The sequence below is a fragment of the Lichenostomus cassidix genome, chromosome 4 (assembly GCF_008360975.1).
Source record: "Lichenostomus cassidix isolate B80296 chromosome 4, HeHo_3.0, whole genome shotgun sequence".
Taxonomy (NCBI): Eukaryota; Metazoa; Chordata; class Aves; order Passeriformes; family Meliphagidae; genus Lichenostomus; species Lichenostomus cassidix.
In genome coordinates this window covers 12,790,303-12,803,234 of record NC_139484.1, presented here as the reverse complement: position 1 = coordinate 12,803,234, position 12,932 = coordinate 12,790,303, and the positions used below count along the sequence as shown (strand labels likewise).

General features: G+C 46.7%; 2 protein-coding genes across 4 annotated transcripts in view; both read right to left on the bottom strand.

The window, feature by feature from the left end:
• The window catches only part of DNAJB14 (DnaJ heat shock protein family (Hsp40) member B14), a 28,816-nt gene extending 20,012 nt beyond the window's left edge, over window positions 1–8,804 (bottom strand). The window contains exons 1-3 of one of the 3 annotated variants that reach the window (XM_085057943.1): window positions 8,470–8,607; window positions 6,673–6,803; window positions 2,687–2,861 (exon numbers count right to left, since the gene is read on the bottom strand). In XM_085057943.1, coding sequence (XP_084914069.1) covers window positions 2,687–2,844 — 158 coding nt within the window. In that variant the 5' untranslated portion in view covers window positions 2,845–2,861; window positions 6,673–6,803; window positions 8,470–8,607. Of the gene's footprint in view, window positions 1–2,686; window positions 2,862–6,672; window positions 6,804–7,556; window positions 7,573–8,469 lie in introns of those variants that run through there. The other 2 variants (XM_085057944.1, XM_085057942.1) reach the window with 2 other exon arrangements.
• A 1,210-nt stretch (window positions 8,805–10,014) lies between these two features.
• Window positions 10,015–12,236, bottom strand: H2AZ1 (H2A.Z variant histone 1). Its single transcript, XM_085057941.1, has 5 exons — window positions 12,064–12,236; window positions 11,652–11,729; window positions 11,149–11,262; window positions 10,565–10,694; window positions 10,015–10,412 (listed from the first exon to the last, which is right to left on the bottom strand). The coding sequence occupies exons 1-5, from the start codon at window positions 12,064–12,066 to the stop codon at window positions 10,351–10,353; spliced, it is 387 nt and encodes a 128-aa protein (XP_084914067.1). The 5' UTR covers window positions 12,067–12,236; the 3' UTR covers window positions 10,015–10,350.
• Window positions 12,237–12,932: the final 696 nt, after the last annotated feature.

The window sequence follows — 12,932 nt, the reverse complement described above, 5'->3', positions numbered from 1 at the left end:
GCTGGACAACTCCAGGAGCTCTATCTAATCAGTGGTCCAAGCAAGAGAGCTCAGAGTCAGTCTCTCTGTCTGATGGCTCACTAAAGCTTACAACAAAAGCATTGGAAATAGCGTGGAAATGTAGTTAAAGCAGGAGTGCTTTTCCTCTGCCTACATTCAGTTACTGCACCAAAAACTTCTGGAGGGAAAAATACTTGAGGATAAACACCACTTTTCAAATCATGCCTATGCAAACCAACTTTCTTTGTCCAATGTCAAATTCATGCTGAGTCAGAATTTAGTGAAGTTTGAAGATTTTGCTACCTTGCTGTCTATAAACTCTCTTCCCTTACAGGAAAAAAAGACAAAAATTTGGCATGAAACACTGTGCAAAACCACCTCTTTACACACACTATTTCTTAAACCAACTCAAACATCTGAAAACCATTCCACTGTGGTGCAGCAGAAGCATACAGTGGTGACAAGCTCTATTCTGTAAAGAATACCCTCCCCAGAGGGGCACATTTCATTTAACTGGAAAAATCTGGGGCCTGACTGAAGCAATATCATATGCTGCCTGTCATGTTTCCAACTAGAAAGCTCATTCTCACTGCAGTTTAAACATGAACTTTCTCTCAGTTATATTCACTGAATGTGTTATATTTTTCCATTAAGTTTTAGCCCATTGTTTGTATTTAATTCTGTTCTCCTTGGCAAGGTGCACACATTTTTTAACTCTTAACCACAATTTTTTAAAGTGGTTTGTTTATATCACTAACAAACAACACGACAAACATTTCAAAACTTCCAATATGAACTGGAAACTCTTGCTGTTGATCACTGCACACCTAAACCTAAACTCAGTCTCTCTCCAAAGGTTCATGAACTGCTACAGTAAAGGATGGCAGCTAACGTGTCCCAAGCTAAGGTGAAGATGCTGTTTCAACACATGATTTTAAGTGATGTGTAAAATACAAACAAACATGGATGGGTTGTTCTGTAAGGTATTACAACTGCTCACTTTGCAAAGATCTTGGGTAGGTTTTAAAACTCCATATTTAATATTCAATATTCCTGAAGCAATGTTGCATCAAGATAATCCTCATTGTGCAACTTCTTGAATACCCCTAATTCTGGTCCTGATCTCAACAAACTGGATTAAGTTTATCTTGTATCTACCAAACTCCTTCAAGAAAGCAATACCCAATACCACAAAAATCTACCAGAGAAAAAATCTTGGCTCTACACCACCATTTCAGTCAAGACAAAGTAAGCAACATACCTTCTGGTAAAACAAAGAAGACAGATCTTGCAGAGAGCCTGATGTCAGAGCAGACTGCAGCTCAGAATGGCATGTCACAGGTGAGTGACTACTGGCATTAATACAGCACTCCTTGCAGCAGCTTTCTGGGACTCTGTTACATGCTTATTTTGACCTAAGCCTCATTTTTTGTCTTTCTGGATATTTTGTCTCACACACATATGTACACACACACTTTCTGCACTAATTTTAACAGCTGATATAAGGTGGCCAAAACCCTACAGGCTTATCTGGGTTTTACTTTAGATGTGTCACAAAAGGAAGTAACATTAATTAAACAGAGATGATGGCAAATGAAAAGCTCTAGCAAATAACACCAAGAGGATAACCATATGAGAGCTGCTGCTGTCTACTTGCCTGAATGCAAAGCTTCTGTACCAACAAAGAAAAGCTACTTTTTTCCTCACTGTTAGCACAGCTGAACAGATTATTGAACTTCAGGAGGATCCCAAGACAGTATCAACAGCAACATACATTTCACAGATGCACAAAAAAAATCCCCCCAAACTTCTGTTATACACAACAGTTCATCCAATATACACAAACTAGGAGACAGGGATCTCTTGCCTTCCCTTCAAGCTCCCTTGAAAGTATTAGGGCCAGGCTTATCTGAAAACACAGGGTTTGAAGCATATGATTTCCTGGCTCTATCCATATTTCTTTAGCAGAAACCAGGGCACATATCAAACAATACTTTTCTTGCTCCTACAGCCAGGAAGTCCGTAGTGATAACATGACTTAAGAATTACTTGCCTCAAAGAGACATTTTTATTGACCTTTGTTTCTTTTTGCACATCCTTTCATGATGTCTCCTCAATACTATCAAGCTGCACTAAGCAGAGTTTATACTGCAGCTTAGAGTATGTGTTTCAGTGCTTCTCAGATACCTTTACTTCCAAACCAAAATCATTGTAATGCTTGTCTAAGACTAGCCTGTACAGCAAGATTAGCTTGAAATTAAACCTTAGGAGTTTAAGGAAATGAAAGCTTGAAATTAAACTTTAGGAGTGAGCATGTATCTTCACTATAAAAATATATTTAACAGAAACACTGTCCTGCAAGTTGTACTACAGAATTTTCATCACTTCTTCCATTTACCATGAGATCTACTTAATAACTATTATGAGTATTATCTTTACATAAAAGTGACCTTGATGGCGTAAAGAGAGTTGCACCTTTCTTGCAGAAAGCGACAGCTTCTCATTCAGTGCTCAAAACTAGCAAAACTCCCCTCTTCTTTCTAGTCAAAGCTCAGCACAAGTAACCCCTCTGAGGTTATATCCCTCTGAGCTAACCTTCAACTTTCTGTGGCTCCTTTCGATGCTATAGCTGAAAGCATAAGTACATAATACACAGATTAAAAGCAGTGACATATTGAAGCCATACCTTAATACTCCTTCCATTTGGTCTTTGTTGTAGCCTTTTCCACTTTCACCTGCAGCAGATGCATTGCTCTCCTTCGTGCTATTGGGCTTACTTTGATCACTGTTACTGGCTGGTTTTCGGCAGTAAGCGCCTCCCCCAGCAGTACTTCCATTCTTCATAATAGCTTCCAACAAAACTATAAAAACAACAGTATATCATGGTATCATTACAGGTATTAGAGATTAAGTCAGGGCTCTCAAGAATCTTAAATGAGAGCACCACATTACAAAAGACTAGCTGCTACATCCTCCTTCCTTATTGATCATCACTTCGCATCACAGATTTTTCTGAAACCAGTCTAGCAATTCCTTTTAGTGACAAAACTATGGAAAAGTGTTTCAAAATTAGTGACTGGACTCCTCCCATCCATCTCTGCCAAGGTAATGTAACACTGGAGAGAATTGGTCCAGGTGCTTCATTGCTAGATGTTTTCAGAGGCACTGAACTTGTGTGTTGGGGTGAAAACATCTGAACACGTGAATAAGCAACTGTAAATTGAAGAAGAGGAAATAACTTTACACTCCATAGAAACTGCAAATTATTCCACACAGAGATCAAGCCCATCTCCCACACATTTCAGTTCCTACAGTACATAACTATCTGTAACCTGGCTCATTAGTGGCCACAAACTGATGCTCTATTCCTTCAAGGCAGTATCAGCTGAAATTCAAGCCGCTGTTAAAATGCCACAAAAAACACAGGACCAGCCAACTACACTCAGCTCAAGACCTGAATCTTGAAAACCAGTTGGCTTTTGCTAGTCATTGAAATCCTCTTTCATTCCATATTCAAGCAGATCTCAAATTTAGCAGTTCTAATAAACATTATACACACAGCCTGTTTTTTCTTTCTGCATATAAACCTGTATTTTGGGGGTATCTGTCTTACCAACAAATCAGAAACAATACCATTCTGACATAAGGGACTGCACACAAAGTATAATATAGATCAAAGATTATTAAATAGTCCAGCTTTCCTGAAAACAGATTCCTTCAGAACAAGATGGCAAACTACATAGGCCAAATTTGCTTCATGAAGAAAATTAGTTACTCTCTGCATTAAAAATGCACTAATAAAAACTGCTATGGAAAAATGTCCCATACACTGTGAAAGCAAAGCACTTTCTTCTAGAAAGCTAGTGGGAAGAATCCTTAAGAATTTTCTCCTAAATTAAAAAAAAAAAAATCTCCTCTGCCTAGCATGGTCCCCTAGAGCAGCAGAAAACTGGGATCCTACACATCATAGCTTGTATCTCACAGGAAGGAAAAGAAAGTGGCGCTTTGTTGAAAAGGAGAGACACCACTTCTTAAAAACTCCCCAGTATTTACTTTTACACTCACTTATTAGTGAATAACTGCACTCAGCCTGAACAAGAAAGTCAGCTTACTTCAGAGCTGGTTCTGCACTTTGCCTGCCTCAACAAGACTCACGGATTGATCAGATCAGGCTCTTTACTGCAGATATAAAGAAACAACAAATATTTAGATGTCTAGTTGTAACTAGACAACAAATATTTAGATGTCTAGTTGTAACTGATTTCACTACAAATGAAATTTGGAGCTTGAGAACTACAGTTGCATTATGGAGTATAACTGAAGTATTCAATATTTGCAATACTTTATTCTAATATCATCTGTTGTGGCATATAAAATTCTGAGGTAAATGAAGTAATAACAACTCCAACAAGGTGACAGGTCTGTAGGTTAAGAACTAATCAAGAACAGAGTTTTGAACAGACAGTGCCCTCAGTATGAAGCATTTTCAGTCCATATGTGCTCCAAACAAGTGCTAACAGAAGACAAAACAAAAAGATAATTATTTTTCTAACCAGTGAGTATGACATTTAATAACGGCATCATGTAGAATCCTATTGAACATGTGGCCCTCTTGAAATAATGTTTACTCGAAGTTTGGCACTTCCTCCTTTTATATGGGTATTGCTCTAGCAATTTCTCATCCCTGCACCAACATTTATGCAGAACCTGTGGGAGCAGAAATCACAGAAACACAGGCATGGGCGAGTTTGCATTTTTAACACCCAGTGTCTCTTCACAGCAAGTGTAGCTCTAAGTCTCTTAATGAATAGGCTTGACTGCAGTATACTTTAAACATCACTATATTCTAATCACCTTCTCAGACCTCATAATGGAGCTGCATTGCTAAAAGACAATGCAGGATGCTTAAAAAAAATCAAAATACATCAGTGTGAACTTCTTAAAATAGCAGGACACAGCATACACAAACATGCTATTGTTCTACACTGAAAAAGAAAACCACACAAAGGGTATGGGGCCATTGTTTTTTTCAAATAAAAGATACATTTTAGATATTCAGAAAAAACTCTGACTTTTCCATGAACTGCTGGTGGTAAAACCAGCTGTTAGAACTGTAGTACTAACAGTGTATTAAAGAAAACTTTCACTGCACATCTAGTATTTCAAAATAGGGCAAACAGGGAACCAAAGCCTTCTTTTGTTGGCAGGTAAGACAATGAATCTTATCTCTGAATGTGTCTGAAGCCTCTCTTGTGTGTACTATTACCTGCTGTTGAATGAAAGATCCTTGGACTACATTTGATTCCTTTATGCATTGAACATGACCCCCACACACACACACCTTCACTAATGGAAGAACTGTTTAATTCAGAATTTGTCCTAATGCCACTGCCTAATACTAAGGTGACATGCTCCCAAAAAATTTGTTTTTACAGGCAGCATCAGAAACAGGGCAAGAAAATCTTAAGAAGCACTGAAAAATAAAGTTTTCCTTAACACTGTTTTCTGCCTTCAAACAGAATGGCACCTAAGCTCAAAAAGGCCATCTTTTCCTTTGTTATCTTTAAAGTCACTCTTAAAAATATTTCCCATACAAGTGATTAGGTTCCATCCAGCTGCAAGATGAATCACTAGCAAAAATCAAAATCACTCAATTTTTTGAACGGCTGAACCTTAAAACAACTTTCTAGCAAAGCATGACGTCAACACAAGCACTGCCACTATGAGGTCATTAGCTCAGTGCCATTAAATAAGCACTGACCTTACATTTCACACCAGTAAAGCCTTAAAATAGCACTGCTGCAGTCAGCGTATTTCAGGCAGCTTTGTTTAGCAAAACTAAACTTCACTGATGACTGAACTAGTGCTGAATGCCCTTTAAATGTAAATGTTGCCAAAAGCAGATCACACATAGTATTGTTTTAGAGACAATAGTTAAAACCTGTTCTCTGTCCTTTTACAATCCACTGTAACATCAGGAGGAGGAAGCTCCCACCAGGAAAAGATTCAGCATTACCATTCTCATTGCTTTTATGACTGACAGAACTTCATTTGTGAAATGGTGGGCAATTGTTCTCAAAATGATACTAAAGATAAAACACATGAAGCATCTGCAACTTCAGTGAGAAATTAGTTCAAGTATTGTCTAATCCATACTCCAAAGAGAAAAATAAGTGAGCAGAGTGGCAACTGAGACTGCACCACGTTGTCCTATCACCATATAAACACAATGCATCATCACTGTAACCTAAGAATTTGTGTTAGAACTAAATGGGCTCACAAAACTGCTTCTTTCTCTCTGGTACGTGCTATGACACATTTTTAATCACCTGAATTATGAATTATGGGTTGGATTTTTTTCTTCAAGTGGACCTCCCACTAAAAGATGTCAATGAGAGCCATTGAATTTGTTCTTACTCAGTGTAAAATGCCAGTTGTAACTTATTGAACACCTCCCAGAACCTGTCCTGAAAAAAAGACATTCTGTGTCCTTGCACCTTACTGCACTTTTAAGAGGGCCATTTAAGTGCCTCAGACCTTAAAACCAAAATAAATTCAGTGAGTTGGTGCTGTTTTGGGAGGAAATGAGATGAGTGTAAAAGAATTAACAACCTCCACAGCTAGCAAACTGAAGCACAGGGATATCAGAAGAGTCCCCTAATTTCTAAGTACCTAGTTCAAATCACGCCTAGGGCCTGAATTTTTTCAGTGGTATTAGGGCATCTGCAATTCTCTTTGGCTTCAGATGGAGCTTTAACTGCCCACCAGTTCCACAAATCAGGCCCTTGTTTCAAGCTGAATACCTGGAAAACGAAGCACAGACAATTAGCTGGTCACTAATGGAAACAGAGTGAACTGACTTATTTAACATCACAGAGAAATTCTGTGAAGCTTTTAGTTTCAAGACACAATTCCCCAGATTACAGCCCACTACCACAAGGCCATCTTCTCTTCCCCAGGTCTGTGCCTCATTTGTGACTGACTTTGCTAATTTCCACAGTGAATAAAAAAGTGTCCTACAGACAATAGCCTAATTAGCCATGTATTTCTTGCACTGAGTACTTTATAATGGTGGTTATGTAGTACAGTCCTACTTAAAAAACCCCAAATGCTCAAAACAAATCAGATGAAAGATGAAGACTTTTGTTCCTGAAAGCTACTCTAACTCTTATCTTTGAGATACAAGATGGTAATGAGCTGTGTGAAGCAGGTGAAGCTATTTGCTCTCCTTGGTGGAAGAGGCTGAATTGAAACCCTCTGCCCTCCAGCCTCCTGACCAACACAGCTTCCAAAAAGCTGAATGTATTTTCATGCATGTCATGTTCTCAATCCACAGACATTTATTTAGGAGAACATGGCAACATCCATGCTGTCTTGCAGCAGAAAAAACACTTGAAAAATTAAACACTAATTAAAGAAAAAAAACCAAAAAAAGGCACTGGTAGAACCTTCATTTATTGTTTGCATATAAAAAGTAGTCAGGAGATAAGAGGCCCAAAAATATTCACTGCATCTTCTCACACCAACTTCCTGTCAAGATTCTGCCCCAAACTTACATCCGGAACTGGCAAATGCTTGAGGCCCCGAAGTGGCACAGGGTGCTGAAGCTGTTCCTGCTCCTTGCACAGCACAGAGACACAGCTCAGACCCAGAGGGACACAACAAGTCACTGCTGCAGCCAAAGGTGTTCTGAGCTGACTGCTGGCTCTGTGTGACACAAACACTCCAATACAGGTAACAGCTCCACATACACTGAAACCTTACCATGATTCCTTTTAAAAATTGTTTCTAAACACCTTTTGCTAGAAAGATGCTAAGTATTTTCCAAGTTTTTAGTACGGAATAGTCAGAACAGCTAATTAAGTTGTAAGAGGAGACATATATTCCGTTTTCTCTCCGAAAAGGTAAACCTGTGTGCAATTCCTATGTGGCTGTTGTACAACCTGAAGGGAACCAAACCCAAGAAAACCCAAAATACGAGTACACTGGAGAACCAAGACACGGTCCACTCTGGAGCCGCAGCTCTTATTGCAAACTGTTACAGAGGGGTAATTCACAGTGACAGAAGAGAAGCCAGCCCAGCCAGTCTCGGCCTCGGGCCTGAGATGTGCTGATGCTAATCGGGGCTAAGCCTCGTCTGTATGGCTGCGTCTGCACTGATGCTGAGGGGAGGAGGGGGAATGCCAGCGAGGAGCCGGGTCGGCCCTGGGAAATCCCCTCTGGCGCCGGGGAGGCAAACCCGCTGCTGCCCAGCGCCTGACGCCAGTCATGCCCGGGCGGGGAAGCCACTGCCCCGAGCGCTGCTCCGGGCGCACACTCCGGCCTCCTTCCCCGCCGGAGCCCGGGCTGCCCTGGGGCCTGTCCCGCTCGCCTCAGCCCGCAGCCCCCCGGGAGCTCCCCCTGCCCGCCCTCTGCGGCCCCGCCGGGCTCGTCCCCACGGAGCGGAGAGAGGAGAGGGCCAGGCTTCACCTCGGGCCGTCTCGGTCGGGTAGAGCTTCTGCGCCTTGCCCAGGAACCGGAGGGCGCGGTCGCGGTTCCCGGCCTCCAGCGCCTCCCGCGCGATCCCGATGCACTTCTCGGCCTCGTCCCGGTTCCCCTCCATGGGCTTCTCCTTCCGCCGCCTCCGCCCGCCGCAGCGCAGAGAGAAGGGGCCCGAAGCCAGAGCGGAGGCGGGCGGGGCGGAGGGGCCGAGAGCGGCGCGGGCGGTCAGGCGGGGCTGCGCTCGCTCACTCCGCAGCGCTCATGCCGCCGCTGCCCCGCCGCTGCCGCAGCCCCAGCGCGGCGCTCGCCCCGGCACGGCACAGCTCAGTCCGGCCGCCCCTTCCGGGCCCCGCCGCGCATGCGCCGCCCCGCCCGCCCGGGCTCCGCGCTGCCGGCCGGAGCGGCTGAGGGCCGGGAGAGCCGGGATGGTTCCGCCCGGGATCGCTGCGCCCGGGATCGCTCCGCCCGGGAGCGCAGAGCGCCGCACAGCCCCGGGAGAGCCGGGATCGCTCTGCCCGGGAGCGCAGAGCGCCCGCACGGCCCCGGGAGAGCCGGGATCGCTCCGCCCGGGAGCGCAGAGCGCCCGCACGGCCCCGGGAGAGCCGGCTGCCGTGGAAAAGTACGGCGCGCTGTGCTGCAACGCTGCGGCCAGCCCCTCGCGGACCCCGCCGCTTCCCTCCCGTGCCCGCACCGTGCCTTCAGGTACTCATTAGCAGCTCGGAACGGCGCGCTGTAATTAGGGACATCAATTACAGCCGGCAAGGAGGCGCGGGGGCTGTGAGGGAAGCACCGCAGCGCCAGAGCGCAGCTAACACAGGGCTGACCAGCGCCGCCAATGTAGGTCAGCACCTTCCTGCTAGTGCTGCAGCAGATTAGCGCCAGAAGGCTTAGGGAAATACAAGAGCCTGCTCGCAGCAGGAGGATTGCACTCGTGGAGGCAGTTCTGGAAGGCACAGAGCCTACTGCCCCCCAGCCACACACAGTAACTACTCCCTTTTGCCTCAAGGAAAGGTTTCCCTTACCACAGCTGAAGGAAGTGTATCTAGGAGCCCCTGTAACCCTCTCCTGAGGATTCTGCTGCCTGGCACAATTTACAGGCTGCTGCAGTACAGCCCCTGCTTTCATAGACATGTGTCCACAGAGCTTCTACAAGCTGAAACACTATGAGGGGCCAGGCCCTAACATGAAATGAAGCATGGACAACATCCCTTCAGCTCACTTCACCCTCCCTGACAGACCCTTTCACTCTATGAAGACTGACATTGAGTGAAAAGGGGCCTTAAATAGCATCAGCTTTTTATCTGCCCTGCTCAAGACAACTTCAGCACATAACAGGAGGTTCAGTTAGGAAGAATGTAACTTCACAGGATAAAGCCCTGTGCCCTTTCACTACACTAAGTGCAGTATTCTCAGGCTGTATTTTAACATGCCCCAAGCCCCAGAGGAAGGGTTGTCAGCTACATGATCTTGGAACAACTTCAAGAGCTGCACAGTGGAGACCCCGTATCTTCCAATCAATGAGAAAGAGACAAATCAGTCTGGACATAACATTTATTGAGTATTTCCACTCTAGAAGATGAAAAGTCTGTACAAAACCAAACATTTCCTTTACTTAAACCAATCTAAAAACAGTCAGCTCAATTAAAACCTACTACAAACACAATAGCTTCTTTGAAGCCATGGTAACACTTAAATACGGTTAAGACTTCAATGCAGAAATTTGGTTTGTTAGAAAGCTCAAGGGAGCTTTAGCTTCTCAAAGTTAAAAAAAGGCAAAATTGTGTTTCACAGATACAGTCCACTGGAATCACCAACACTGGACAAATTAAGTACTTCGAGTCCTGAGATAACAAGGAATCCTGGTATCCTTTAGACAGTCTTCTGTTGTCCTTTCTTGCCAATCAGAGACTTGTGGATATGTGGTATTACACCTAAGAAAGAACAACAATTAAGACCATGCTATTTCTCTTCATCCTAAACTTTATACTTCAAATAAAACGACAGCACTAGGAAACTCTGAGTCTGAAACAGCTCATGCCACCCAAGTACCCACAAACAGCAAAACAGCAAGCAATTGACATACCACCACCAGCAATTGTTGCCTTGATCAGAGAATCCAGCTCTTCATCTCCTCTAATGGCAAGCTGCAAGTGACGGGGAGTGATACGTTTCACCTTCAAGTCTTTGGATGCATTTCCTGCCAGCTCAAGGACCTGAGACAAGACCATTTAAAAACAGTTACACAATCAAGTGAGACCAACTGCACAGTCTTAGCTGTTTAATTCTCTGTTCCAAATAGTGTCACTGTTATTGACACCAAGACAGCAATAAATGCCTCTTTTGAAAGGGTTCCTCCTTTGTAGCTCTGCATTTAGCTTTCCTTAGAACAAACTGAGTGTTTTACAGCAGATATGGCATGCTATAATAGCCCATTTTACAAGTTATAGGGGAAAATGCAGAGTGTGAAATAAGTCACAGTGCAGGATTTGCACAAAGTGCACAAGATTGATATTTCATGGTCTTCTGATGATGCATGCACTTAACACTGTCTCAAAACAAATGAAGAGTGCCCAATCCAAACTGGCAAATACAGCAGGCTCTGGTCACGATGCCATTTGGGAGTTAATGACCAAGTTAAGTTGCTTGCAGCCCCTGCAGGAGTTTTACCTCAGCTGTCAGGTACTCCAGGATTGCAGCACTGTACACAGCAGCTGTGGCTCCTACACGCCCATGGCTGGTTGTCCTAGACTTCAGGTGCCTGTGGATGCGGCCAACAGGGAACTGCAAAATAACAGAGGTGTCAACAGGCTGTGACAACAGAAAGCCTCTGCCCACAGCCACATCCTGGGCAGCAGAACCATGGTGGCAGGATTACAGGCAGCATTTCAAAACTTAGGAATCCAGTTCGGATGCTGCATGCCACACTCACATCAGCAACTTCACAATTCCCCGCACAAGCAGTAGTAGCAATGGCCATAAGAGAATTATTCTCCCTCTCGCACAGATATGCAAAAGTCTTACACCAGCCGGGTATGCTGACGTCTTACGGTTCTTACACCATTCCAGACAACAGGCAGACAGCAGGCTCTGAAGGTCTCACAGTGCACCAACAAACCGACAGATGGAAGGCCAGCCTGACTTCCAGGCACCCCCGCCGCAGCCCCGCTCACCTGCAGTCCAGCCCGTTGGGAACGGGACACTGCTTTGGTCTTGGTCTTCCCGGAGTCCTTCCCAGCTTTCCCGCCAGCCTAGCGATGCCAAGAGAACAGCAGGAGCTGACGTTCCGCACCGCGCATGCGCCCCGCCACCCCCACCCCGCGCACAGCGCTCCGCGCGGCCGCCACGCGCCTGCGCACAACCCGCCGCACCGCGCGGCACAGGCCGCTCCCCAGGCGCATGCGCGGCCGCCGCTCCCCGTCCCCGGGGCACCAGTGCGCGTGCGACCACCCCCCCCATCGCCTCAGCCCTCTCCCCACCGAGCCGCGCGCCTTCCCCCCCAGCCCCGCACGGCGCGGCGAGCACGGCCCCGAGCCCCGCCACCGCCACACACCCACCCCCCGAGCGCCCCCCGCGCCTCCTCACCATAGCGAACCGGAGCGCAGCGTCGCGCAGGGGGAGGCTGAGGCAGAGAGCGTCCCGCACGCACCGAGGCCGGATAACAGCACCGACCTACCCCGACCCGCCGCGATTCAAACTGCGCCCGCTCCCGCCTTCCCCCGGCCCTTTATAACCGCTCCGCGCGGCCGCATCCGGGAACCCCGGCCTCGCCGCCAGCCAATGGCCGCGGGCGGGACGGCCGCTCTGCCCCAGCGACAACCAATGGCGAGGCGGGGCGGGGCCGGCCGCGCGACGCGGAGCGCGGGAGGAGCCCCGCCCCCTTTTAAAGGGACAGCGCGGTGAGGGCGGGGGGGTGTGTGAGTCCCGCGGCCGGCTTGCGGTGCTTGTCCCGCCGCGGCGCCGCCGGCCCGGGCTCCGTGGGGCTCCGTGGGGCCGCCGGCGGGACAGGCCGTGCCGACAGTCTCTGCACTCAATTACCCGGGGCTCTGCGTCGCCGGTGCAGCTCCGGCACCGAACCGAGCCCGTGCACACAGCTGGCCGCAGAGCCGCCGCACTGCCGGCCGAGCCTTCTCTGTACACTGGAGTTAATTGGCTTTGTGCGCAGAGCGCCTCAGGAGCAGCCCGGAGGAGATTGTGTCCCGGGGTGGGATGAGGGGCTGTTAGCTGCCTGAGCAAGGACACGAGGCTGCCGTGGGGCGTCGAATAAAGCTCGCGTCAGCTCGGCATTCTTGGGGTGGGGAAGTGTGAAAAACTCAACACACTGCGTCGATTTTTACCTCTGTCTCAAGCAGGGGACGTGCCACTGCCTAGGGCCACCCAGCCTCAGACCCCTGTGTGTCGCCCGGTATTTCACAAACCACAGCTAAAAGCAGTTTATCACGAATTCTGTTCCA